This window comes from Phocoena sinus, chromosome 10, assembly GCF_008692025.1.
Source record: "Phocoena sinus isolate mPhoSin1 chromosome 10, mPhoSin1.pri, whole genome shotgun sequence".
Lineage (NCBI taxonomy): Eukaryota > Metazoa > Chordata > Mammalia > Artiodactyla > Phocoenidae > Phocoena > Phocoena sinus.
In genome coordinates this window covers 43,311,117-43,337,714 of record NC_045772.1, presented here as the reverse complement: position 1 = coordinate 43,337,714, position 26,598 = coordinate 43,311,117, and the positions used below count along the sequence as shown (strand labels likewise).

Below are 26,598 nucleotides of genomic sequence, written 5' to 3'. Positions count from 1 at the left end.
AGAGGTCAAGTGGGGAGCTTAGACTTTCATTCCCACCTGGTCATAACAAGGTACCCCTTTCTCTCCCCATGAGATGATGTCAGCAGAAGCAAAGGGGGAGCCTGGATGTCCATCTCCTTCCAGTGGTAACAAGATAACCCTCCCCACAGCAGGGTTAATAAAAGTGAATAGGGATCCTGGACTTTTGCCCACCAACCAGTGATAAGTAGGACTGACCCCCACTGGAGCAATGTCAGTGAAGACCTGCTAAAACTGGAAGATTGACTAAGATCTAGAATCTCATAATATAAAACTCAAAATGTCAAGGATACAATTTAAAAAATCAGTCACATACCAAGAAGCAGGAAAATCTCGACGTGAATGAGAAAAGGCAACAGATGTCAACACCCAGATGGCACAGATGTTAGGATTATCTGACAAGGATTTTAAAGTAGACATCATAAAAAGAATGTATACATACATATATATAACTTTGCAGTACACCTGAAACAGTGTAATCAACTGTACTTCAATTTAAAAAAATATCCAAAAAACCATAAAAATGCTTCAAGGAGCTACTACAAAAATGCTTAAGAGAAATGAAAAAAAAATAAAGTCTCAGCTAGGAAATGGAAGTTACAGATTCAAATGGAAACTTTAGAACTAAAAAGTAGACAAACCAATATTAAAAATTCACTGGATGGGCAATGAAAATGGGAAAGGAAAAGACCGGTGAACTTGAAAATAGAACAGTAGGAATTACCAAATCTGAACAACAGAGAGAAAATGGACTGAAAAAAGAAAATGAACAGAACATCAGGGATCTATGAGACAATAACAAAATATTATATCTAATATTCATGTCATTGGAGTCCCAGAAGGAATTGAGAAAGATGGGGAGGGCCAGAAAAAATATTCTAAGAAATAGTGGCTGAGAACTTCCAAAATTTATATAAAGAGATAAACAATTCTGAGTAAAGGCCAAATATGATAAGCCCAAAGAAATTCATGCCAACATACATCATAATCAAACTTCAGAGACCCTAAGACAAAAAAGCTTAAAAGTAGCTGGAGAGAAACAATACATTACCTATAGGAGAACAACAATTTCAGTGTCATCAAATTTCTCAACCAAATCCAAGGATACCAGAGAAAGTGGCACAACATTTTCAACTTTAATTTCAATTTCAAAAAAGAGTCAACTAAGAATACTACATAGAGAAAATATGCTTTAGGAATGAAGATTGAAATTAAGACATTCTCAGATTCAGAAAAACTAAGATGATTTGTCATAATCAGACCCACTCTAAAAGAATAGCTAAACAAAGATCTTAAAATAGTAAGATAATGATAAATCAAGGATTCCTGGAACATCAGGGATGAAGAAAACACAAGGCAAAGGTAAAACTATGAGTAAACATAACAAACTATTCCCTTATCTTTTCTAAATTATGTTTGAGAGTTAAAGCAAAAATTATAACATAGGTTATGGTTATATTGGTTATATTATATTGGTTATGGAACATATATAGGTTCTTGATATAGAAGAAATATTTAAGACAATTGTATTATTGGTGGAGTGAGTGGCAAAGGGACCTAAATGGAAGTAATATTTCTACACTTCATTCAAACTGGTAAAATGCTGACACCAATAGTTTGTAATAAATTACACTTATATATTATGTAATACCTATAGCAACCACTAAAACATCTATATAAAGATATATACTTCGATAGCCTCATCCACCAGAGGGCAGACAGCAGAAGCAAGAAGAACTACAATCCTGCAGCCTGTGGAACAAAAACCACATTCACAGAAAGATAGACAAGATGGAAAGGCAGAGGGCTATGTACCAGATGAAGGAACAAGATAAAACCCCAGAAAAACAACTAAATGAAATGGAGATAGGCAAACTTCCAGAAAAAGAATTCAAGATAATGATAGTGAAGATGATCCAGGACCTCGGAAAAAGAATGGAGGCAAAGATCGAGAAGATGCAAGAAATGTTTAACAAAGATCTAGAAGAATTAAAGAACAAACAAACAGAGATGAACAATACAATAACTAAAATGAAAAATACACTAGAAGGAATCAATAGCAGAATAACTGAGGCAGAAGAACAGATAAGTGACCTGGAAGACAGAATGGTGGAATTCACTGCTGTGGAACAGAATAAAGAAAAAAGAATGAAAAGAAATGAAGAGAGCCTAAGAGACCTCTGGGACAACATTAAATGCAACAACATTCGCATTATATGGGTCCCAGAAGGAGAAGAGGGAGAGAAAGGACCCGAGAAAATATTTGAAGAGATTATAGTCGAAAACTTCCCTAACATGGGAAAAGAAATAGCCACCCAAGTCCAGGAAGTGCAGCAATTCCCATGCAGGATAAGCCCAAGGAGAAACACACCGAGACACATAGTAATCAAACTGGCAAAAATTAAAGACAAAGAAAAATTATTGAAAGCAACAAGGGAAAAATGACAAGTAACATACAAGGGAACTCCCATAAGATTAACAGCTGATTTCTCAGCAGAAACTCTACAAGCCAGAAGGGAGTGGCATGATATATTTAATGTGATGAAAGGGAAGAACCTACAACCAAGATTACTCTACCCGGCAAGGATCTCATTCAGATTCGATGGAGAAATCAAAAGCTTTACAGACAAGCAAAAGATAAGAGAATTCAGCACCACCAAACCAGCTCTACAACAAATGTTAACAGAACTTCTCTAAGTGGGAAACACAGCAGAAGAAAAGGACCTACAAAAACAAACCCAAAACAATTAAGAAAATGGTCATAGGAACATACATATCGATAATTACCTTAAATGTGAATAGATTAAATGCTCCAACCAAAAGACACAGGCTTGCTAAATGGATACAAAAACAAGACCCATATATATGCTGTGTACAAGAGACCCACTTCAGACCTAGGGACACATACAGACTGAAAGTGAGGGAATGGAAAAAGATATTCCATGCAAATGGAAATCAAAAGAAAGCTGGAGTGGCAATACTCATATCAGATAAAATAGACTTTAAAATAAAGAATGTGACAAGATACAAGGAAGGGCACTACGTAATGATAAAGGGATCAATCCAAGAAGAAGGTATAACAATTGTAAATATATATGCACCCAACATAGGAGTACCTCAATACATAAGGCAACTGCTAACAGCTCTAAAAGAGGAAACTGACAGTAACACAATACTAGTGGGGGACTTTAACACCTCACTTACACCAATGGACAGATCATCCAAACAGAAAATTAATAAGGAAACACACGCTTTAAACGACACAATAGACCAGATAGATTTAATTGATATTTGTAGGACATTCCATCCAAAAACAGCAGATTACACTTTCTTCTCAAGTGAGCATGGAACATTCTCCAGGATAGATCACAACTTGGGTCACAATTCAAGCCTCAGTAAATATAAGAAAATTGAAATCATATCAAGCATCTTTTCTGACCACAACGCTATGAGATTAGAAATCAGTTACAGGGAAAAGAACGTAAAAAACACAAACAAATGGAGGCTAAACAATACGTTACTAAATAACCAAGAGATCAGTAAAGAAATCAAAGAGGAAATCAAAAAATATCGAGAGACAAATGACAATGAAAACATGATGATCCAAAACCTATGGGATGCAGCAAAAGCAGTTCTAAGAGGGAAGTTTATAGCTATACAAGCCTACCTCAAGAAACAAGAAAAATCTCAAATAAACAATCTAATGTTACACCTAAAGGAACTAGAGAAAGAAGAACAAACAAAACCCAAAGTTAGCAGAAGGAAAGAAATCATAAAGACCAGAGCAGAAATAAATGAAATAGAATGTAAGAAAACAATAGCAAAGGTCAATAAAACTAAAAGATGGTTCTTTGAGAAGATAAACAAAATTGACAAACCATTAGCCAGACTCATCAAGAAAAAGAGGGAGACGACTCAAATCAATAAAATTAGAAAGGAAAAACGAGTAGTTACAACAGACACTGCAGAAATACAAAGCATCCTAAGAGACTACTACAAGCAACTCAATGCCAATAAAATGGACAACCTGGAAGAAATGGACAAATTCTTAGAAAGGTATAACCTTCCAAGATTGAACCAGGAAGAAATAGAAAATATGAATGGACCAATCACAAGTAATGAAATTGAAACTGTGATTAAAAGTCTTCCAACAAACAAAAGTCCAGGACCAGATGGCTTCACAGGTGAATTCTATCAAACATTTAGAGAAGAGCTAACACCCATCCTTCTCAAACTCTTCCAAAAAATTGCAGAGGAATGAACACTCCAAAACTCATTCTATGAGGCCACCATCACCCTGAAACCAAATCCAGACAAAGACACTACAAAAGAAAGAAACTTACAGACCAATATCACTGATGAATATAAATGCAAAAATCCTAAACAAAATACTAGCAAACAGAATCCAACAACACATTAAATGGATCATACACCATGATCAAGTGGGATTTATCCCAGTGATGCAAGGATTCTTCAATATACACAAATCAATCAATGTGATACACCATACTAACAAATTGAAGATGAAAAACCATATGATCATCTCAATAGATGCAGAAAAAGCTTTTGACAAAATTCAACATTCATTTATGAGAAAAACCCTCCAGAAATTAGGCATCAAGGGAACTTACCTCAACATAATAAAGGCCATATACGACAAACTCACAGCAAACATCATTCTCAATGGTGAAAAACTGAAAGCATTTCCTCTAAGATCAGGAATGAGACAAGAATGTCCACTCTCACCACTATTATTCAACGTAGTTTTGGAAGTCCTAGCCACAGCAATCAGAGAAGGAAAAGAAATAAAAGGAATACAAATTGGGAAAGAAGAAGTAAAACTGTCACTGTTTGCCAATGACATGATACTATACATAGAGAATCCTAAAGATGCCACCAGAAAACTACTAGAGCTAATCAATGAATTTGGTAAAGTTTCAGGATACAAAATTAATGCACAGAAATCTCTTTCATTCCTATACACTAATGATGAAAAATCTGAAATAGAAATTAAGGAAACACTCCCATTTATCATTGCAACAAACAGAATAAAATACCTAGGAATAAAACTACCTAGGGAGACAAAAGACCTGTATGCAGAAAACTATAAGACACTGATGAAAGAAATTAAAGATGATACCAACAGATGAAGAGATATACCATGTTCTTGGATTGGAAAAATCAATATTGTGAAAATGACTTTACTACCCAAATCAATCTACAAATTGAATCCAATCCCTATCAAATTACCAATGACATTTTTTACAGAACTAGAATAAAAAATCTTAAAATTTGTATGGAGACACAAAAGACCCCAAATAGCCAAAGCAGTCTTGAGAGAAAAAAACGGAGCTGGAGGAATCAGACTCCCTGACTTCAGACTATACTACAAAGCTACAGTAATCAAGACAATATGGTACTGGGACAAAAACAGAAATATAGATCAATGGAACAGGATAGAGAGCCCAGAGATAAACCCATGCACGTGTGGTCAACTAATCTATGACAAAGGAGGCAAGGATATACAATGGAGAAAAGAGAGTCTTTTCAATAAGTCGTGCTGGGAAAACTGGACAGCTACATGTAAAAGAATGAAATTAGAATACTCCCTAACACCATACACAAAAATAAACTCAAAACGTTTTAAAGACCTAAATATAAGGCCAGACACTATAAAACTCAAGGAGGAACACTCTTTGACATAAATCACAGCAAGATCCTTTTTGACCCATCTCCTAGAGAAATGGAAATAAAAACAAAAATAAATAAATGGGACCTAATGAAACTTAAAAGCTTTTGCATAGTAAAGGAAATCATAAACCAGATGAAAAGACAACCCTCAGAACAGGAGAAAATAGTTGCAAATGAAGCAACTGACAAAATTTAATCTCCAAAATATACAAGCAGCTCCTGCAGGTCAATGTCAATAAAACAGCCCAATCCAAAAATGGGCAGAAGACCTAAATAGACATTTCTCCAAAGAAGATATACAGATTGCCAACAAACACATGAAAGGATGCTGAACATCAGTAATCATTACAGAAATGCAAATCAAAACTACAATGGGGTATCACCTCACACCAGTCAGAATGGCTTTCATTAAAAAAATCTAGGGCTTCCCTGGTGGCGCAGTGGTTGAGAGTCTGCCTGCCGATGCAGGGGACACGGGTTCATGCCCCGGTCTGGGAAGATCCCACATGCCGCGGAGCGGCTAGGTCCGTGAGCCATGGCCGCTGAGCCTGCGCATCCGGAACCTGTGCTGCGCAACGGGAGAGGCCACAACAGTGAGAGGCCCGCGTACCGCAAAAAAAAAAAAAAAAAAAAAAAAAACTAGAAACAATAAATGCTGGAGAGGGTGTGGAGAAAAGGGAACCCTCTTGCACTGCTGGTGGGAATGTAAATTGATACAGCCACTATGGAGAACAGTATGGAGGTTTCTTAAAAAACTAAAAATAGAACTACCATATGACCCAGGAATCCCACTACTGGGCATACACCCTGAGAAAACCGTAATTCAAAAAGAGTCATGTACCACAATGTTCATTACAGCCCTATTTACAGTATCCAGGTTATGGAAGCAACCTTAGTGTCCATCAACAGATGAATGGATAAAGAAGATGTGGCACATATATACAATGGAATATTACTCAGCCAAAAAAGAAATGAAATTGAGTTATTTGTAATGAGGTGGAGGGACCTAGAGTCTGTCATACAGAGTGAAGTAAGTCAGAAAGAGAGAGACAAATACCATATGCTAACACATATATATGGAATTTAAGAAAAAAAAAACTGTCATGAAGAACCTAGCTCTATTTTTTGTATGAAGTACATGATGTCAGCCAATTCACTGACAGATCTGAAAGGTTGAACGTTTGCAAAACATCTTCAGCAAGCTTGGCCTCTTTCTACACAAACCAAACTAGACGTCTTCATTTCCTGTTCCTGTGTACTCCTGTATTAGTCACCTGAGTTTGAAAATCAGCTCTAACACCTACTGGCTGGGTGGCTTTAGACAACTTACTTTACTTCGCTTTTTCTTAGCTTTTCCCTCTGTAAAATGGAGATAATAATAATATCTGTTTCTTAACAATGAGGTACCATCTCACACCAGTCAGAATGGCCATCATTATAATAATAATTGTCTACAAATAATAAATGCTAGAGAGGGTGTGGAGAAAGGGAACCTTCTTACACTGTTGGTGGTAATGTATATTGGTGCAGCCACTATGAAAAACAGTATGGAGATTCCTCAAAAGCTAAAAATAGAGTTGCCATATGATCCAGCAGTCCCACTCCTGGGCATATATCCAGATAAAACTCTAATTTGAAAAGATACATGCACCCTATGTTTATAGCAGCACTATTTACAAGAGCCAGGACATAGAAACAACCTAATTGCCCATCAACAGATGAATGGATAAAGAAGATGTGGTATATATATACAATGGAATATTACTCAGTCATTAGAAAGAATGAAATAAAGCCATTTGCAGCAACATGGATGGACCTAGAGATTATCATACTAAGCAAAGTAAGTCAGAAAAAGAAAGACAAATACCATATGATATTACTTATATGTGGAATCTGAAATACGACACAAATGAACATATCTATGAAACAGAAACAGACTCACAGATATAGAGAACAGACTTATGGTTGCCAAGGGGATGGAGAGGTGTGGGAGAAAACGATTGGGAGTTTGGGATTAGCAGAGGCAAACATATATAGCATGGATAAACAACAAGGTCCTACTGTATAGCACAGAGAACTATATTTAATATCCTGTGATAAACCATGATGAAAAAGAACATGAAAAAGAATATTTAAATATAACCGAGTCACTTTGCTGCACAGCAGAAATTAAACACAACATTGTAAATCAACTATACTTCAATAAAAATTTTAACATAATATCTGTTTCTTGAGGTTTTTATGATTTAAATGAGTTGATATTTTCCATACATTTAAAATCTCACCTGATAGTTCTGGAAACAACATAGTGAATGTAACTGACACTGAATTTTCCACTAAAAAGGGTTAAAATGGTAAATTTTATGTATATTTTACCACAATAGAAAACAAACAAAATAGCTCCTGACACACAGCAAGAATTTTAAAAATTTTAAAATAGCACTTATTACTCTGTATTATAGTTATTTGATGATTTGTATCACCTTTAACTAAAAGCTTCATGTGGATAGACTACGAATCTAATTTACTGAGAATTTGTAGCTTTAACACCTAGCATGGGTCTGACACATAGAGGTTCTAAAGAAATACTTATTAAATTAATGAGTAAGATGTCCAGCAATGGAATGGGCTGCCTAAGAGATAGTGACTTCCCTGCTAACATAATTATTTAAGCAGAGGATATGGTGATCACCTGTCAGTGATGTGTCAGATATGTCTAATACAGTGGGATGAGTAAAAGTCTGCATTATTGTATTTATCTTGTGCTTTAATATAGCAGTTTTCATAGTCTAACAACAGTACCAACATAATAAAGGAATTCCATCTTTCAGCACTTGCCACCTTGACCCCCCACAATACGCTCTGGTCATACTAAAACACTTTTAGCCTTTTTTGATCTCCTAGCATACTACATGCTTTTTCCTTTGTTTAGAATGCACTCTTTAACTTGTGTGCTTCACTTTCTCGATGTCACACTCCCCAAACAGGCCTACCTGGTCCTCAAAAAGGGTGTTAGTTGCCCCACACATTATGCCATAGCACTTTGGCTTTATATTTATCCATGGTATAAAGTCACCGATTTACTAGTTCTCTAGACTGTAAGCTACTTGGAAGCAGGGTTTGTGTCTTGTCCACTGGCCTTTCTCATCCACCTAACACACTACCTGGTAATACATATTTATTAAAAAAATTAAGGCATGAATGAAACCATCTTGTGAGGTCTACTGCTTTCAGTTGTGTACACCATAGATAATCTTTAAAAGCACATTTATTTTTAGATACTTTTTGGTCAAGCGGTTTCAATGCTTTCTTTGTTGCAAAATTCTGTTCCTGTGTCAATGATTCTGAATATCTCCTTAATGCTATCCAGCACAATATGTGATATGCAAATATGTACCCCAAAACGAATATGTTTTTATTTTGTGCCTACAACTTACATTCTTCAAAGCAAGTTTTCTTGAGCCAAATACTTGAAGCTAAAGAAACCAGGCCAAAATCTGCTAGGACACTAGCCATTTTTTTCTGAAAGAAATGAAAACCAAAAAAAAAAATGAGTTCTTACCTACTGTTAACATGACAATTTGTCAGAGAAGATGAATATTGATATTCCAGACATGCTGGTGAAAGAAAAAAATGAAAATATTTTAACTTTATGAGAATTTGATGATCCCTAGTCTACCCCCTACCTGCTGAGCCTTCCACTTTTCCCATTTATCCTGCGGTTTCCCACAAATGATCACCAAAACATTGAGAAAATCTCAGTGAGGAAGTTGGCCTAAAAGAGGATATTCTTCTGTCCAGGAGGAAAATAAAAGGAAGGTCTTGCATTAAACTCCCAACTTAACAAGTGAGGATTTTTTTTTTTTTTGGTTGAATTTTCATCAGTGTCACAGAAGAATTAGAAGGTTCCTCAGACATGTTACTTATTCAGCAATTGGCATTTACTGGGTAGTTGACACATTAATAAACGATGACACATCATCTGGTGTCAGAAATCGACTCTGGATATTTAACTACATTAGTTTAGTGAAAAGCTTGCACTCATTTAACTCAAGCCTCTGTTGTGGTTAGTTCTGCAGACAGCTTTCACGAGTCTTCCCTCACTCTGGTTTCCCTTCATCCTTTTCCCTCCGTTCGCGGGATGGCGGGGCCAGACGTGCCTGCACCGCCCCTCCCCGTTGATTGGCAGTTCGCTGGGGCGGGCCGGCGCGTGCGCACTGGCCTGGCCAGGGCCAGTGAACCATGGAGACCCCGAGGCGCTTCGCCCGAGAGTGGTGTGCCCAAACGCTTCCTCTGGCGCAGACGGTTGTTTGGGAGGTGTGGCTTTGTGAGTTCTGGCTACTACTGCTGGGTTCCGGTTTGAACGCGCATTTTTTGCCACACGAAGAGAACGTAACGTTTATCAATGAGTACGTGAACCTCCACAATGAGCTCCGGGGCAGCGTCATCCCCCGAGGGGCTAACTTGCGCTTCATGGTGAGGCCCTAAGGCGGTTGCCCAAACCTCCAACAGCCCCTGTCAGCACCTCCCCCTCGGCCGCGGAGAGTCTGGGTCTCTGAGCCTTAAGGATCGCGGACAACCGCGCTTAGAGTTTGGGTTTTTAAATACACGTAAAGTTTATATGTTCAAGAAATAAAAACCTCTGTCACTCGAACCCATAGTTATTACCAAGGGTTTGCACAGGGCTTGGACTAGGGTGAGTAGAGGTACTCACCAGAGGTGCAAAATTTAAGGGAGCTTTAATTCGAGAAAATGATAGTTTAATGTAATTTTTTTAATTTAAAAATCAATGCAAAAGTATTATTGATGAAACAGAATCACTTTAAACAAAGACAGGATCTTTGAGCTTGAATTTGGGAGAGGCAAGTGAGGCACTCTCAGGATAATGCAAATGAAAGGTCAGATTCTGTTCTTATTTAAAATTTTGAATTTTTATCATGGATGTTTTCACACTAATTTTGCCTTTTTAAAATATTTTTCATCTTGATTATTGAGTTTTTTGGTATCCAGCCTAAATTTTGCTCCCAGGAGAATGTTTCATTCACCTCGTCCTAGACCCGGCCCTGATTTTGCGTTCCCTTACAAAATAGTTCTTGCTTCTTTCCCATTTTTTTCCCCGTATTTCTTTGCAGTGATTCGTTAGCTGTTCCCCTGGTGCTACAGAGTCTTCATGATTGTCATTAAAAATGAATGCAAAATGTATTGAGTAAATATCGGGCAATTAGGACCTTCCAATTTATGTTGTAAATATTGCAAGGACTGTCTCCCTAGATATGTCTTTTCTTCCTTCTGGATTAGTTCCTTAGGAAAAATTCCAGAAACGTGACAAATAAAGTATGTGATTATTTTATTTGTACGATACGTAGCAATTGCTATACTGAAGGACTGTGCCAAATAAAGCAAATATCAGCAGTGTAGAAGTACAGTAAGTCCCCTACATACGAACAAGTTCAGTTCCCAGAGTGCGTTCTTAAGTCCAATTTGTTCTGAAGTCCAACAAAGTTAGCTCTAGGTACCCAACTAACACAAGCGGCTATATAGTACTGTACTGTAATAGGTTTATAATACTTTTCACACAAATAATACATAAAACACAAAAAATAAAACTTTTTTTTTTAAGATATTGGGGGTAGTTTATTAATTAATTTATTTATTTTTGCTGTGTTGGGTCTTCGTTTCTGCACAAGGGCTTTCTCTAGTTGTGGCAAGCAGGGGCCACTCTTCATCGCGGTGCGCAGGCCTCTCATTATCGCGGCGTCTCTTGTTGCAGAGCACAGGCTCCAGACGCGCAGGCTCAGTAGTTATGGCTCACAGACCTAGTTGCTCCATGGCATGTGGGATCATCCCAGACCAGAGCTCGAACCCGTGTCCCCTGCATTAGCAAGCAGATTCTCAACTACTGCGCCACCAGGGAAGCCCCCAGATGAAACATGTTTAACCTTACTGTATAGTACCTTGAAAAGCACAGTAGTACAGTACAATAGCTGGCATACAGGGGCTGCCATCTAGTGAACAGGCAAGAAGAGTTACTGACTGGAGGAGGGAGAGGAGGTGGGAGATGACAGAGCTGAAGGATTGTCAGCAATAGGAGATAGAGGGCAAGCTGCAATTTCACTAACACCTGTAGTTGATGGCACAGGTTCTGGTTCCTTGCTGGATTCAATTCTATCTACCCTCTTGAAAAAGCAATCCAGTGATGTCTGGGTAGTAGCTGTTTTTTTCTTGTCATAGATGACATGGTAGCAATGGATTGCATTCTGAATGGCTGCTGCAACCTTTGTGTACCATACTACGTTCAGGTCCTGTGCCTTAGAAACTAACAGCGCAACTGTGACAAAGCGAGAGAGAGGCATGGACATATATACACTGCCAAACGTAGGGTAGATAGCTAGTGGGAAGCAGCCGCATAGCACAGGGAGATCAGCTCGGTGCTTTGTGACCGCCTGGAGGGGTGGGATAGGGAGGGAGACGCAAGCGGGAAGAGATATGGGAACATATGTATATATATATAACTGATTCATTTTGTTGTGAAGCTGAAACTAACATACCATTGTAAAGCAATTATACTCCAATAACGATGTTAAAAAGAAAAAAAAAAAAAGAAACTAACAGTGCCTTCTCAAATAAAGAAAATCCCCTTGCCATTTCCTGCGTCTTGAATCTCTTCTGTTCTTTAGTTACTTCTTCTTCCTCTAGTCTCTCTTTGTCCATTCTCTGGGCCTCAATTCCATCAGGTCTTCATTAGTAAGCTACACAAAGTAAGTACACAAAGCACAACCACTTGTAGAGGATGCACGCACATGACAATGTATGCCAGACACTTGAACTAATTTACTGGACTGCACATGTGACATACCATACACACATGTGACTGGACATACCACATCTGACTGGCTTGGGCATTTTCAGTCACTTGCTAAACTATAAATAAATTATAAAAGGGAACTTTGCTTTAATGTTGATTTTAAAATATTATTTTGATTGGACGTATTTTGTACATATTTTATTCATTTTCTTTACCTTTTGAATTCTCAGTAAGTTTCCTCTTCTGTTTATATATTTTCTTATAGAAATATATCAATACTAGCATTGTATTTGCTGAAGATAGTTTTATCCAAGCCAATTTTAATCTTTTGAATTTAATTAGAATTTGAGGATATTTGAGAGTTATATCTATGTATTTCCCACCCTTTGTGATTAATTCTATTTCTTCCAAGTTTGAAGATTAGCATTCCTCCTGATAATGAATAGACACAAAATATTTTTAATTCAACTTTTTATAGGCTCTGTATTCCTAATGTCTAAAAATTTTATTTCAAACATAAAGCGTAGAGAATAATATAAAGCATAATATTGTGTCCCCTCAATATATATCTTAATATGTGAACATTTTTGAAGGAATAATGTTTTGGGTACAGTTTAAAGCTGCACTCTAAATTTTATCCTTCTTTCTAAAAATTTGTATATATTTTTCCCATGGATTTTACTAAGATGTAAATGATAACTGTAAATAGTATAGTCTATCATAATAGTATGGTCTACTTAGAACTTTTCCTTGACAGGTTGGGAAATCATACATTTTATCTTTATTATTTACTGATTATGCTTAACATTTTAATGTATATCTTTACAAAGTCCAAAGTTAATCAACATCTATAACCTTCTAAATATTAAAAAGATATTACAACACATAAATTGTCTTTTGCGCATGTCCATGCTGTTGTTGTCGTCACCTAGTATTTTTGTTCTACCTTGTTTTTAAACTCAAAACAATTTTTAAAATCAAAAATTTATTGGGTTTTTTAATTGTAAAATATACATAACATAAAATTTACCATTTTAACCATCTTTAAGTGTACAGTTCTATGACATTAAATACATTCACATTGTTGTGCAATCATCACCACCATTCATCTCCAGAACATTTTCATCCTACGCAATAGAAACTCGGTACCCATTAAACACTAACTCCCCATTCCCTTCTTTCTGCTGGCTACTACCATTCTACTTTCTGTCTCATAAATTTGACTACTCCAGGTACATCATATAAGAATCATAAGTGTTCCTCTTTGTGACTGGATTGTTTCACTTAGCATGATGTCTTCAAGGTTCCATTCTGGGACTTCCTTGGTGGTGCAGTGGTTAAGAATCCACCTGCCAACACAGGGAATATGTGTTCGAGCCCTGGTCTGGGAAGATCCCACATGCCACGGAGCAACTAAGCCCGTGTGCCACAACTACTGAGCCTGCACACCTAGAGCCTGTGCTCCGCAACAAGAGAAGCCACTGTGATGAGAAGCCTGTGCACTGCATGAAGAGTAGCCCCTGCTCTCCACAACTAGAGAAAGCCCACACAGCAAAAAAGACCCAATACAGCCAAAAAATAAATTAATTTTTAAAAATTTTTTAAAAAAGAATTTCCATCCTCTTGAAGGCTGAATAATATTCTACTTTATGTATATACCACATTTTGTTTATCCATTTATCTCTCCATGGACAGTTGAGTTTCTTCCACATTTTGGTTATCGTGAATAATGCTGCTGTGGACATAGGTATGTGAATAAATATCTGTTCGATTCCCTGCTTTCACCTTTACTAGGTATATACCCAGAAATGGAATTGCAAAAACATGTACAAATTCTATGCTTAATTTTTTGAAGAACTGACATTCTGTTTCCCATAGTGGCTGCACATTTCACATTCCTACCAGCAATGCACAGGGTTTCAATTTCTCCACATCCTTGCCAACACTTGTTTTAATGGGTGTGAAGTGGTATGTCATTATGGTTTTGATTTTCATTTCCCTAATGATTACTTATGTTGAGCATATTTTCAGGTGTTTATTGGCCATTTTATATGTCTTCTTTGTAGAAATGTTTGCACAAGTTCTTTGGTCATTTTTTGGTCAGGTTGTTAGGGTCTTTTGGTTAGCTGAATTGAAGGAATTCTTTATATATTCTGGATAAAATCCCTTGTCAAATATATGATCTTCAGATGTTTTCTCCCCTCCATAGGTTGCCTTTCATTCTGTTAATAGTGTCCTTTGATACACAAAAGTTTTTAATTGTAATTAGGTCTAATTATCTATTTTTTTTATCTTGCTGCCTGTGCTTTTGGTGACATATCTAAGAAATTATCGCCAAATCCAATGTCATGAAGCTTTTCCCCTTTGTTTCTTGTAAGAATTTTATAGCTTTAGCCAACAGGTACATAAAAAGGTGCTCAACATGACTAATCATCTGGGAAATGCAAATTAAAACCACAGTAAGATATCATTTCACACCCATTAAAATGTCTATCACCAAAAAAGACAGGAGAAAACAAACATTGGTGAGGATATAGAGAAAAGGGAAGATTTGTGCATTGTTGTTGGGAATGTATATTCGTACAACCACTATGGAAATTAGTGTGGAGGATTCCTTAAAAAATTTTAAAAAGAACTACCATATGATCCAGCAATTCCACTCTTAGGTATAAAAACAAAGGAAATGACAACAGGATATCACAGAGATGTCTGCACTCCTGTGTTCACTGCAGCATTATTCACAATAGCCAAGATATGGAAGCAACCTAAGTGCCCATCGATGGACGAATGGACAAAGAGGAAGTGGTGTGTATATATACAATGGAATATTGTTCAGCCATGAGAAAAGAAGGAAATCCTGCTATTTGCAACAACTGGGATGGAACTTGAAGGCATTATGCTAAGTGAAATAATCCAGACAAAGACAAATATTGCATGGTATCACTTATATGTGGAATATGAAAAAAAAAAAGTCAAACTCATAGAAACAAGGGAGTAGACATTCCAGTGGCAGCAATTCCACTTCTGGGTATTTTTCCGAAAGAAAAAAAACAAAAAAAACACTAATTCAAAAAGGTATCTGCACTCCTGTGTTCATTGCAGCATTATTCACAATAGCCGAGATATGGAAGCAACCTAAGTGCCCATCGATAAATGAATGGATAGAGAAGATGTTGTGTGTGTATATATATATATATATATATATATACACATACATACACAATGGGAAATTACTCAACCATAAAAAAGAATGAAATCTTGCTATTGGCAACAGCATGGATGGACCTGGAAGGTATTATGCTAAGTGAAATAAGTCAGACAGAGAAAGACAAATACCATATGATTTCACTTATATATGGAGTCCAGAAAACAACAAACATAATCAAACAGAAACAGAGTCATAGATAAAGAGAACAAACAGGTGATTGCCAGAGGGGAGTGGGCGGGGGGGATGAGTGAAATAGGTGAGGGAAATTAAGAGGTACAAACTTCCAGTTACAAAATAAGTGAGCCAGGGGAATGAAATTTGGGAAGTACAGTCAAAAATAATGTAATATCTTTGTATGGAGACAAATGGTAACTAGACTTGTGCTGATTATTTTGTAATGTATGGAAATATTGAATCACTATGTTGTTCATCAGGAACTAACATAGTAGTGTTGTAGGCCAATTATACTTCAAAAAACAACAAAAACAAAAATACTCATAGAAAAAGAGATCAGATTTGTGGTTATGGGGGTGGGGGCAGGGGGGGATTGGATGAAGGTGGTTAAAAGGTACAAACTTCCAGTTATAAGATAAATACTAGGGATGATGTCCAAATGATTAATATAACACTACTGCTGTGTGTTATATCTGAAATTGTTAAGAGAGTAAATCTTGAGTTCTCATCACAAGGGAAAAATTTTGTTTTTATATCTATATGAGATAATGGATGTTCACTAAACTAATTGTGTTAATCATTTCATGATGTATTATGCTGTACACCTGAAACTTACACAGTGCTGTGTGTCAATTATATCTCAATAAAAATGGAAGGAAAAAAACCCACTTAGAATAGTGACATGGTGCATTGTAAGCTTGTGATGTGTAAACAATATGCAAAATTAGGCAGTAGAAAGATGGTCCATGGAGCATTGTTTGCAAATGGCAAAGAATCTGAAGGGCCATTAATAGTTGAACGGTAACCTTTATTACATGCTGCTAACCATACTATGGAATACTATAAAAAGTTTGCAAAAAATTATGTAGATCTAGTTGTGCTAATATGGAAAATCTCTCTAAGTGAAAACTGCAAGTTACAGGCCAATAATATTGTGTATGGTATGATTAAAACCGTGCAAAGACAAAAATCACAAAATACTCATCTAAAACACCCTAACATATCTTATATATGAATGTGTGTATATGGAGCTAGAGAAATTTCTACATAAACAATTTTTTAAAAAATGATTACCTCTGGGGAGGGAAATAGTGCGGGGAGGGAGGGGATACGCTAAAGTTTTCTATAATATATTTTCTGTATTGTACTTCTGTATAATCTATGAAACTAACCAAGAAAACTCTAGGGAAATCTTAGTATTGTTTTTCAGAAATGTTTATTTTCAGATTTACTGTAACATATATATATTTAGCATGTTGGTTTTACAAATATTTTGTTGATTTTTCTATTTGTGTTGTTTTTGTTCTTGTCCTTAACTAAACAATGAATTTAATGAGGCTCTAAATATGTCAAAAGTACACATTTCTGGATATTTCCATAAATGGAGGGGAGCAGCATCTTGTGATATTTTCTTACATTTCTGGGAACATCCTAAAAACTTTACATGTGCCTCTTTTATAACATTTACCAACTACCCCTATGTGTTAAAATATATATATATAAATATATATATATATGTATTTGTATATATATGTATATGTATGTATATATTATCCCAGGTTTTTCTCCTAACAACAGTAAGCAACTAGAGGACAAAATTTATGTTGACTTCATATTTTATTCCTCATAGTACAATAATTTGCGTATAATCAGTGCTCAATAAATAGTGCTTAAATATTTTAAATTATTGTATTATTACATATAAAAGGCATGAGATTAAAAATACACATTTTCTGAATAGACTACATGTAAGAGTATTATAACCATTTGCATCATCTAGCAATCTGATTTTTTACTTACAAATATATGCATAAGCCTTCATCTCAGGAAATAGTTGTTTCATTTATAATTGTCTCAAAACACTTTTTCTCCTACATAAATTCCATAAACCAGACTCATAAGCACAAAATAAGAATTGTTTTCCTTACATATAATTATGAGAACTCAAGGAAAATAATTTAGAGCACAAAAAAAAAAATAACTCGTTGTTATTTTTTCTTCTTTACTTTTTTGCATTTTTTTTTTTCAGACTTGGGATGTAGCTTTGTCACGGACTGCTAGAGCATGGGGGAAAAAATGTGTGTTTGAACGTAATATTCATTTAGAAAAACGAAAAATGGCCCATCCTAGATTTAATGGTATTGGTGAAAATATGTGGGTCGGCCCTGAAAATGAATTTACTGCAAGTACTGCTATCAGAAGTTGGTTCGCACAGAGGAAAAAGTACAATTTTGAAAAGAACAGTTGCTCTGATAACTGTTCTAATTATCTACAGGTATCTAATTTTATATTATTAATTCAATAGACTCCTTAATTGCTTTACTACTACGTTGTTATTGTGTTTCAATTTTATAAATAAACTCAAATGGTAAAATTATTACCTCTAATAGAATCAAAGTTCTAATCAGTCCTAGATCTTCTGAATGTTCATAATTTCTTCTATTATTTGAACCATGCAATTAAAACATTCCTTTAAATATAGTAAGTCTAATCTCCATGGCCAAAGATGAAAAGTACCTTTCTAAAATAATGTACACTGGAAAAGAAAGAAACTAGCAAATAAAAATTAGTTTTAGTTTATTGACTATAAACATAAGTAAAAGATGATTTTTTTTGCACAGATCAGCACACATACTACTATATAACTGATTAAAATATTTTAAATGCAAATACATATAATTATTTCCCTACCTCATGTCTAACAATTCACTCTTACACTTTGTACTCCAAGAACACTGAACCACTTTTTATTTCCTGTACAAACATTTATTTTTTCACATATTACATTGTTTTATAATCATCTGTTTATATATCTAATACTACACTAAGGGCAGGGACCTTGTCTTCTTATCCATGTATTCTCAGCACAGCAACATGACATTATTTAGGTCTTCAATAAATATTTGTATCAGGTATCAAGAAACTATTGAATTAACTGCCAAGCTCATTTAAAAGATTATTTTTCAGTCAATAGACTCTAATGTAGAACTTAAAATCTTGGAATTTTTTCATGTTGAACTCATGTCTTCCTGTTCCATCAAATAATTTATGTTTCAAAATTTTTTTAATCAATTTTTTTCTCCTAGAAAGTTAGAGTGGTTCTCTACTGTCTTAACTCATGTCAAAGCTAGACTCCTTAATATGACTTCAGTACTCTGAGTAAAAGTCTACTCCCTGACCTACTCCTCTGTATTTTTTCCTCCTTAAGTCTAGTTTCCTAGACATTTTCATTTCCTGCATTTGACCTGTTTAACTTCAACAGACATTCTATTCTCTATTCTTTTAAAGAAACTCTATTTCTTTTGGAATCACTAAGACTTCAGCTATAGAGAAAAGGAAAACAAATTGTTTCTCCCTCTCCCACAGAGGTTAACAAAACAATTTTTTGTTGTCATTCACTTGTAAGTATTAGGAATATTAAAGCCATTCAGGAATTTCTGGAATATCTTTAATTATTCTCATATTTTCACTCCAAGACCTATTTTGCAAGAAGTTATTTTATAGGAACCAGCTCTTTTACTCATTTTTTTAATGAAAGGCCCAGACTTCATTTTATTTTGTAATGGAATTTCCTCAATAAAAGAAAAGAAAAATGCTGATAACATTCAATTACTTTCTACTCTTGTATTTCTTTTCCTTCCCTTCTATAATCTTACTGTCCCCTCTTTTTTTCCTTTTTATTCACAACTTCCATTCTTCCAAAACTTTGTGTCTTCTCATTTCCCTCTTCCTCTTTGCCAATAACCTAGAACTCTCAGAGTCAACAAGAGGTCGAAAATTGATTCAGCAGGTGTCTTCCTTTGGCTCTAAAACATTATTCTGGATCAGTTTTTCTCAGACTCTTTATCCTAAGAATACAGTATTGGTAGAACCTATTAAAGTGTTTCTCTAAATACAGTTTTGGAAATGCTTCCCTAAATCCATGATAATTCTCTACCTGCATCCAAATGAAGAATTGTTCGTATTCCTTGAATTGCTTTGTTAAAGGTCCTATGTGTATTGAATATACTATTGTTTATACTATGGCAGAGTAAATGTTTAGAATTAAATCTTATGTTTTCTTTGAAAATTTTATTTTAGCTTGTTTGGGACAAGTCTTACAAAGTTGGTTGTGCTGTTTACTCCATGTCAAGAATTGGACATATTAAACATGCAGCACTTTTCATATGCAACTATGCACCAGGGTAAGTTCCTTTAAATTTTTTAAATAATATAAAAATAAATTGGGGATTTTCAAGGTTAAGTTTTCCTAACTTTCAACATATTCTTCGAAATGTCTTTGCAAGCTATAAAAGACTTAAGTATGAGATAGCAATTAAAGACTTTATATGAAATTTTTTTAATTAATAATAAAATAAGTCATATTTAGGCATACTGATTTTATGTATAGACTAGCCAAATATTACTTCCTGAGAGAATTTTAACTTTAGTATTATTTCACAGTACCTAGCCTAATTAACATAGGATTTAAATTATTTTCCAAATTGTTTATCTCCATATTTATTTTTAAAAAGCTAAAAGGAAATAAGGTAAGTGTGTTGAAATGTATGTTGTAAGAATTGTTTCAAGAGTACATCAGTTTTATAACATGAAGGAACACTTTAGTTGACTATCCTCTGGAGAGTGTATTATTAATTGGGCTACTCTCATACATATAAGGAATTGTAATAACTCAGAGGTGCAAAAGTACTTCACAAGTCTTCTAGTTAAGCTATGCATATGAAACTTGAATTCTTAACACTTACTTACCATGTGGTTACTTACTTGTACCTAAAAAACTTTCCAATGATGGGAAAAAACTACCTTCCAAAATAGCCTCCCTCTCTGGAGAGCTTTGTTGGAAAGTCTCGAGTTTTCTTACAGGTCGATATGATACTATAAGTAATACTGTTAAAACGTCTAACTGAAGTGAGAAAATATCCTAATCAACATGCCAGAAAAATTGACTACATGCTAGGATTGAGAAGGAATTTCTCAAAAATAAAATGCTTCTGGGGCTAAACCAAAAAGAGAAAGAAAAAAAAACATTGATTACTAATTAATGATTGTATTCCCCTAGATAGAGAAAACAACAGAACTATGATGTAAGTTGAATTAGATTCAGAAACCCCTTCTTAAATGGAAGCTTTGCTGACTTTGAACATAAGCATGCAAAACAAGTTTGGAATGTAGAGTAACTGCAAAAGTTTTTTGGCCTCTTTCAGTCCTACAGACTGGAAGTACTGGGGTGATATCTATTACATGGAGAAACTTTTGAAAGTTAATTACTGATTGGTATTGAAAATTCAAACAGACCACTGGGCATGGGTGGTGGGGAAGGAAGAGGTTCCTCTGGGGTACTAGTCTTCATTTTACATGCTCAGCAATTACATACAAGGCTCTGATCTGTCTACTGACAAACCAATAAAGACTGACCATACTTAGTTTGTAGTCTTGGAAGAGAGACAAACAATAAATAAGTGAACATAGAAATAAATGATATTTAATTAAATAATAAAATATGCCATAGAAACAAAGCACAGTAAGCAAATAGGGAATAACTAGTATAGAATATGGATAAGATAGCTGCAAAAGGAGGTGGCATTTAAACTGAAAGCCAAAAGATGAGGAGACGGCTAAAGAATATTTCAGGTAGAAGTGAGAGCACATGTAAAATCTCTGAGCTTGGAATAAGTTTAGCATGTTTGAAAAATGAATAACTGTGGTTAGAGGTAGGAGACGAGGTAGAGAGTTAGGTGACAACTAAATCAAATAGAATACCATAGGCCAGGTTAAGGATTTGGGGGTTTATTCTACATAATGGCAAAGTCATTTGAAAGTTTTAAGCAAGTAAGTGGCATGATCTCATCTATGATTTTTTTTCTCCCTGTTCTTTTTTTTTAAAGTTTTTTTTTTTTTTTAATGTATCTTTGGCTGCATTGAGTCTTCGTTGCTGCACACGGGCTTTCTCTAGTTGCGGCGAGCAGGGGCTACTCTTCGTTGTGGTGCACAAGCTTCTCATTGCAGTGGCTTCTCTTGTTGTGGAGCATGAGCTCTAGGCACGTGGGCTTCAGTAGTTGTGGCACTCGGGCTCAGTAGTTGTGGCTCACGGGTTCCAGAGCGCAGGCTCAGTAGTTGTGGCGCACGGGCTTAGTTGCTCCACGGCATGTGGGATCTTCCCGGACAAGGGATCGAACCCACGTCCCCTGCACTGGCAGGAGGATTATTAACCACTGTGCCACCAGGGAAGTCCCTCATCTATGTTTTGAAAAGAAAACTTAGCAATAAAAGATTGCTCTTGCTGTTGTGTCGATAATGGAGTATAGGAAAACAACGGTACAAAGAGAAACAAGCACAATTAGGAGATTGTTTCTGTAGTGCAGGCTATAGACTGGTATCTTGGATTAGGATTCTAGCATGTGAATTGGTTTTCTATTGCTGCATAATAAACCACAAACTTAGTGACTTAAAACAGCAGCCATTTATTATTAAACAGTTCTGTAAGTTATAAGTCCAGGCACAGTATAGCTGGATTCTCTGCTCAGGGTCTCAAAGGCCAAAGTCAAGGTGTTGACTGAGTTCTTATCTGGAGGCTCTGGGGAAGAATCTGCTTTTAAGCTCCTTCAGGTTGTTAGCAGAATTCAGTGCCTTGTGGTTATAGGACTTAGGTCCCCATTTTCTTGCTGGTTCTAAGCCAGTGGTTGCTCTCATCTTCTAGAGGCTGCCCACATTCCTTGATGCATGGCTCCCACCATATTTACGTCCACAAAGGCGCATCAGGTCCTTCCCACGATCCAAATCTCTGACTTCTTTTCTGTGACCAGCCAGACAAAACTCTCTGCTTTTAGGGTGCCCAAGTGATTGGGTCAGGATATTTTCCTGGATAATTTCCCTATTTGAAGGTCAGCTGTGCCAAATGACATAATTTAATCATGGAAGTAAAGTCCATTACATTCACTTTCCTCAGAATTATGCAAGGCATGTATAGCAGGGGTAGGGGAGCTTGTGCTCCATTTTAGAATTCTGTTTGATATACCATGGAAATTGTGAAAAAAGGTCAGTTTCTGGATATATTATGAAGGTAGAGCTAAAAATACCAGTTGATGGATTTGACTTTAGGGAGAAGAGGTATAGAATAAACTATGGTGATACCCATGCTTTTAGTCTGAACAACTGGATAAATGATGATACCATTAACTAAGATAAGGAAGAACATCAGAAGATGTGTTTTATGTTTGGACACATTAGGTAGAAATATAAATGTGGAAAATGTAAATGAATCATGAGAAGGAACTAGCTGTATGAGGGTCTGGGATAGGTTTTGAAGTAGAGGAAACTGCTACTATAAAGGCCCTGACGTAGAAATGAGTCACAGTCCTGAACAAGACCCCCTTATGAAAGAGTGAGTATGGAGACTTAATTTAAGGATTAAGTCCTAGAGCAGTGTACAGTATTTCAACTTCAGGCAAAAGAGATAACAAAGGAGAGTGAAGAGGCTAACAAGATAAGAAGGAAACCCAAACAGTGCTGGTAAGGGTACTTGGAAATCAAGTGAAGAACGTGAGTCATGATGCCCAAAGTGGTTAACTGTATGAGATGCTCCTGAAAGAATGAAAAAAAAAAAAAAATGAGGAAGGAAAGATGACATTTCCATTTGAAAAGATGAAGGTATTTGGTGACCTTAATAGCAGTAGTGACTGCAGGGGTATCCCATGACTATAGTGATAAGATGAACCTACTAGTCATTAGGATTACTCTTCTTTCCACTCACCTGTCCCATAGGCTTCTTTGTCTTGAAATTTCTATCAACCATTTTTTCCTTGATACAAACTTTGAAAAGTCCACTTGTGAAGGATCTAGGTTGGCACATATATCATGTGAGTCAACTCAATTATGAGTTGACTGAGTCAACTCAGTCCAAGTTTTATTTGATATGTACTCAAAATAGGCAGTCATAGGTATCTTTCTTAAGAATCATTGATAGAAAAATCAATTCATCACAGTCTTATAAAATACTTCATAGAAATGAAAATAAGAAAGCCAGATTGGGGACTTCCCTGGTGGTGCAGTGATTAAGAATCCACCTGCCAATGCAGGGGACATGGGTTGGAGCCCTGGTTTGGGTAGATCCCACACACCACAGAGCAACTAAGCCCATGCGCCACAACTACTGAAGCCTGCGTGCTCCAGGGCCCACAGGCTGCAACTACTGAAGCCTGCATGCCTAGAGCCCATGCTCTGTAACGAGAAGCCACTGCAATGAGAAGCTCACGCACCACAACAAAGAGTAGCCCCCACTCGCCACAGCAACTAGAGAAAGCCCGCGCGCAGCAACAAAGACCCAACACAGCAAAAAAAAAAAGAAAACCAAATTGAAAATTAGAATGTGTAATGGACTGAATGGTGGCCCCCACCAAAGGATGTATCTAGTTCCTAATTCACAGAACCTGTGAATATTAAGTTACATGTCAAGAGTAAATATTGCCTTATATGGCAAAACACATGTTTAAGATAAGGATCTTCAGAGGAAGCGCTTATCTTAGATTATTCAGGTGGGACCTAAATGTAATTACTTGTGTCCTCATAAGAGAGAGGGAGGAGATTTCAGCACTAGACACACAGAAGAGAAGGAGGCAATGTGACTGTGGAGGGAGAGTTTGGAGTGATATATTCACAAACCAAGGAACTTCTGGAGCCACCAGAAGCTGGAAGAGTCAAGGAATTCCCTCTCTGAGCCTTTGGAGGGAGCATAGCCCTGCCAACACCTTGATTTTGGACTTCAGGCCTCCAGAACTGAGAAAATTAATTTCTATTTTTTTAAACCACCAAGTTTGTGGCATTGTTAAAGTAGCCACAGCAAGCTAGTACAGAATGGAAGAATAAAACAGATTTGGCAATAGGGAAAATATGAGTCAACCACAATCTTGAAAAATTTCAGAACACGAAGATGTAGAACAGAAGTAAAAATATATATGGAAAAAGAAAGGAACCCTGTAGGGTGATAAATCTATAAATTATTGCTCCTAAAGAACAGAGAATAAACGGAACAGAAATAGTAATCAAAGAAAAGAAAATAATAAGCAAAAGAAAAGAATCTGTATAGATACCTATATAAAGATTAAGATAGCTTATAATGTATCAGAAAAAGCGAACTGCAACAATATTTACGTATGTCATTTTCTAGTGGTTATTTTTCAATTTCAAAGATAAAAACTTATACATTTCTGGGAATTCCCTTGCAGTCTAGTGGTTGGACTCCATGCCTTCACTGCCGAGGGCATGGGTTCAATCTGGTCGAGGAACCTAAGATCCCACAAGCTACGTGGTACAGTCAAAAAATAATAATAAAATAAAATAAAAAACATACATTTCCAAGAAAAATAAAACAAAGTAAAATAAAACAGTATTAATTAGATTAGCCTTGAATTTCGGTATTGAAGGGGGTACAATCAAAGATGAGCATTAGAATTTAAGCTTAAGTGAGCAGTAATTTTATTAACTGAGTTAGGAAAAGATGTAGGGTGGAAGAAAAAAGGATTTATTTATTTTTAGACATGTTGCATCTGCAGGTTCCTGCAGGATCTTTTACTTATTTAAATATGTTTATAGTAGGTACATTTAAACAATAACTAAGCAATAGAATTCCACATTTTTTACATGGTATTCATCCTGAAAACACTTATAGACTGTTGGGAAAGAAATTTAAAAAAATACACAACGTTAACCAAATACATACAACATCTGTATTTTAAATAGAAAAGATCTGTTGTAAAAGCAGGTATGAAATCATAGAAGCAGTTAGCCAGGATACAGATTCAGAAGTAGTTAAGTTTGATGCATAAAGGTGTATTAGAAGGGAAATGAGGCCAGTGGGGGAGGTAAGAGTTCTGAGATTGAAGAAAATGACTTGAATCTAAAGCTGGACCTTTAAAAGAAGTAAATTATAGTGTCCAAAGGTATTTAGTAAAGAAAATTTTCTTTATTTAAAAATTAAGGAAATGCAATCTGGCAGGTGGTGCCATTTTCTTTACGTTATGAACAGACAGCTAGAATATGTTTCCCAGCCTCCCTAGAAGTTTGGTTGGGCCATGTGACTAAGCTTTGGCCAGTAGAATTTAGGCCACTTCCAGGCCTGGCCTTTGAAAACTTCCTACATGATCCTTCACACTCTTGGTCTTCCCTCATCTACTGGTTGGATACAGAGGATCTGGTGGAGGATTAAGATGTCCTAGCGAGTGGCAGAGCCACAAGATGAAATGAGCCAGTGCCCCAGAATCACTGCATGGAGGAAAGCTCCTCTATACTACCAAAACCCATACTGTACCATGACATGGATTCTGCCTACAGAACATGGAAATAGTGAGGAAAGGTCAGATTCGGGATATAATTTGAAGATGGAGCTAACAACACCTGCTGACAGATTTAACTTTAGGGGTGACTGGAATAGAATAATCAAGGATGACACCTATGCCTTTAGTCTCAGCAACTGGATGAACGTTGGTGCCATTAGACAGATAGGGAAGACTTGTGGAGGAGCAGAGCTTGAGAGAAGATCAAGTGTTTTGGTTCACATACATTTGGTGGAGTAATAAATGTGAGAAATGTGAATGAATCAAATGAGGGAGCTAGTCAGATGAAGGTCTAGGATGGGTTTTTAAGTAGTGGGAACTGCAGATATAAAGGCCCTGAGGCAGAAATGAGTCACAGTCCTGAAAGAAATCAC

The 26,598-nt window shown here is 36.1% G+C and overlaps 2 protein-coding genes across 2 annotated transcripts in view; one reads left to right on the top strand and one right to left on the bottom strand.

Moving 5' to 3' along the window:
- CAPS2 (calcyphosine 2) overlaps nt 1–9,953 on the bottom strand; it is a 33,951-nt gene extending 23,998 nt beyond the window's left edge. The window contains 1 exon segment of the mRNA XM_032646932.1: nt 9,814–9,953. Coding sequence (XP_032502823.1) covers nt 9,814–9,953 — 140 coding nt within the window.
- Nucleotides 9,952–26,598, top strand: part of GLIPR1L2 (GLIPR1 like 2) — a 29,048-nt gene continuing 12,401 nt past the window's right edge. Inside the window, exons 1-3 of the mRNA XM_032646708.1 lie at nt 9,952–10,185; nt 17,926–18,171; nt 19,977–20,080. Coding sequence (XP_032502599.1) covers nt 9,952–10,185; nt 17,926–18,171; nt 19,977–20,080 — 584 coding nt within the window. The remainder of the gene's footprint in view (nt 10,186–17,925; nt 18,172–19,976; nt 20,081–26,598) is intronic.